This window comes from Cariama cristata, unplaced genomic scaffold, assembly GCF_000690535.1.
Source record: "Cariama cristata isolate BGI_N322 unplaced genomic scaffold, ASM69053v1 scaffold29178, whole genome shotgun sequence".
NCBI lineage: Eukaryota > Metazoa > Chordata > Aves > Cariamiformes > Cariamidae > Cariama > Cariama cristata.
The window spans coordinates 1,291-3,064 of record NW_009632109.1 but is presented as its reverse complement, the minus strand read 5'-3'; the positions used below and the strand labels follow the sequence as shown (position 1 = coordinate 3,064).

At 57.2% G+C, this 1,774-nt stretch overlaps 1 protein-coding gene across 1 annotated transcript; it reads left to right on the top strand.

The window, feature by feature from the left end:
- The first annotated feature begins 170 nt into the window (after positions 1 to 170).
- On the top strand, positions 171 to 551 carry LOC104166342 (histone H2B 5-like). Its single transcript, XM_009706233.1, has one exon. It carries the CDS (start codon positions 171 to 173, stop codon positions 549 to 551), a length of 381 nt encoding a protein of 126 aa, XP_009704535.1.
- The last annotated feature ends 1,223 nt before the right edge of the window (positions 552 to 1,774 follow it).

Genomic DNA, 1,774 nt, shown 5'->3' with positions numbered 1-1,774 from the left:
TATATTTGCATGCGCAGGGTGTCTCCTCACGGGGCGCCGTGCGCCGTCTCAGCCAATAGGAGTGTGTGGGGTTTGATTCCCTCATTTGCATAAAGCCGGTATAAAAGCGGCGCCGCCCGCTTCAGTCGCTGGCGGTAGCGGCGGCTGAGGCGGCTGTAGCGTGGAGCGCGATGCCCGACCCGGCCAAGTCGGCTCCCGCCCCTAAGAAGGGCTCTAAGAAGGCGGTGACAAAGACCCAGAAGAAGGGTGACAAGAAGCGGCGACGCAGCCGCAAGGAGAGCTACTCCATCTACGTGTACAAGGTCCTGAAGCAGGTGCACCCCGACACCGGTATTTCTTCGAAGGCCATGGGCATCATGAATTCCTTCGTCAACGATATCTTCGAGCGCATCGCCGGCGAGGCGTCCCGCCTGGCCCACTACAACAAGCGCTCCACCATCACCTCGCGGGAGATCCAGACGGCTGTCCGGCTCCTGTTGCCCGGCGAGCTGGCCAAGCACGCCGTCTCCGAGGGGACCAAGGCCGTCACCAAGTACACCAGCTCCAAGTAAAGCGTCCGAACCCGGCTGTAGGAACCCGCCCGGCTCAACACGACCCAACGGCTCTTTTCAGAGCCACCCACCTTCCTAGCAAAGAGCTGATATTGCTACCGAGATGCTCCTTTTTCTCGTGTTTTTGAGGATCGTAACCGGTTTGTACATCGCGTGTGGGGTTGGGGTAGCTGCTGGACGTTTTAAAAGCTGTCTTTAAAATGGATCATTTTCGTGTATTTTAACAAAACGCAGTTTCTGGGCAGTAGTTTTAAGGGTTTTTTCCCTCTGCCTAGGACACCCGCAGCCATCCCTGCTCGGGGTTAGTTTCTCGTGATGCCGCTTTCGCCTTCAAACCGTTGCCCCTCTCTGATTGGTTCGGGTGGACGCGAACGTCACCGGTGGGGGGGGGGAAGAATGCTGCGCGCAGGGAGTTGCAGCGCAGGTTTCCCTCTGGTCCGACTTGAGACTTTATAAACGTTGTGGGCGGGACTGGGCCTTGGGGCCGTGTGTTGTGGGTGGGAGAGGTGCGGGCTCGCCAAGATAATTTTCTCCTTACGCAGGTCGAGGAAAGGGGTTTGTTGCTGTGGGTGTGTGCTGCGCTCCAGATCGGCATCTACATGGAGGGGGGGATACGCTCTGCTTTAGCTTTTATTCCTTGTAGGTTCGGTGGGTTTTCTTGTGAGGTGCTTACTTACGATAGACTGGTTTTCGTAAAGCAAAACTGAGGATTTTCTGGATTGTTAAAATGCAATGACTTTATAAAAAACAGGGAGAAACATAAAACGTGTCGTTAGCGGATGCTTAGGGCTGTGGTGGTTGAGTGGGGAACGACACCGGCGTGCTATTTTCAACGCTGTTAGCTAGAACAGAGATGAACTGGACCGCGTTCTTCCTGGGTTTGGATCGTACAACTGTTTGCTCGTATTCCGGGTCTCGCTGGAGCGAGGCTTGAGCCCGCTTCCCGCTCCGCCTGCCAGCAGCGCTGGAGCAGCGCCGCTCGAAAGGTGGGGATCCAAACAACGCGCAGCTATTGGCTGAGCGAATGTAGCAGCGACCAATCAGCGTGCAGGCTTTGGAGCTGCTTTAGTGGCAGGACCGGAGGCCCTCTGCGGGGATATCCCAGCCAATGGACGGGCGCGGACTGGAGCCTTCATTTGCATAACTCCAAGCGGCGGGAGGCAGCGCGATGCCCGAACCGGCCGAGTCCGGCGGTGACAGAGAACCAGGGGAAGGGGGGCAAG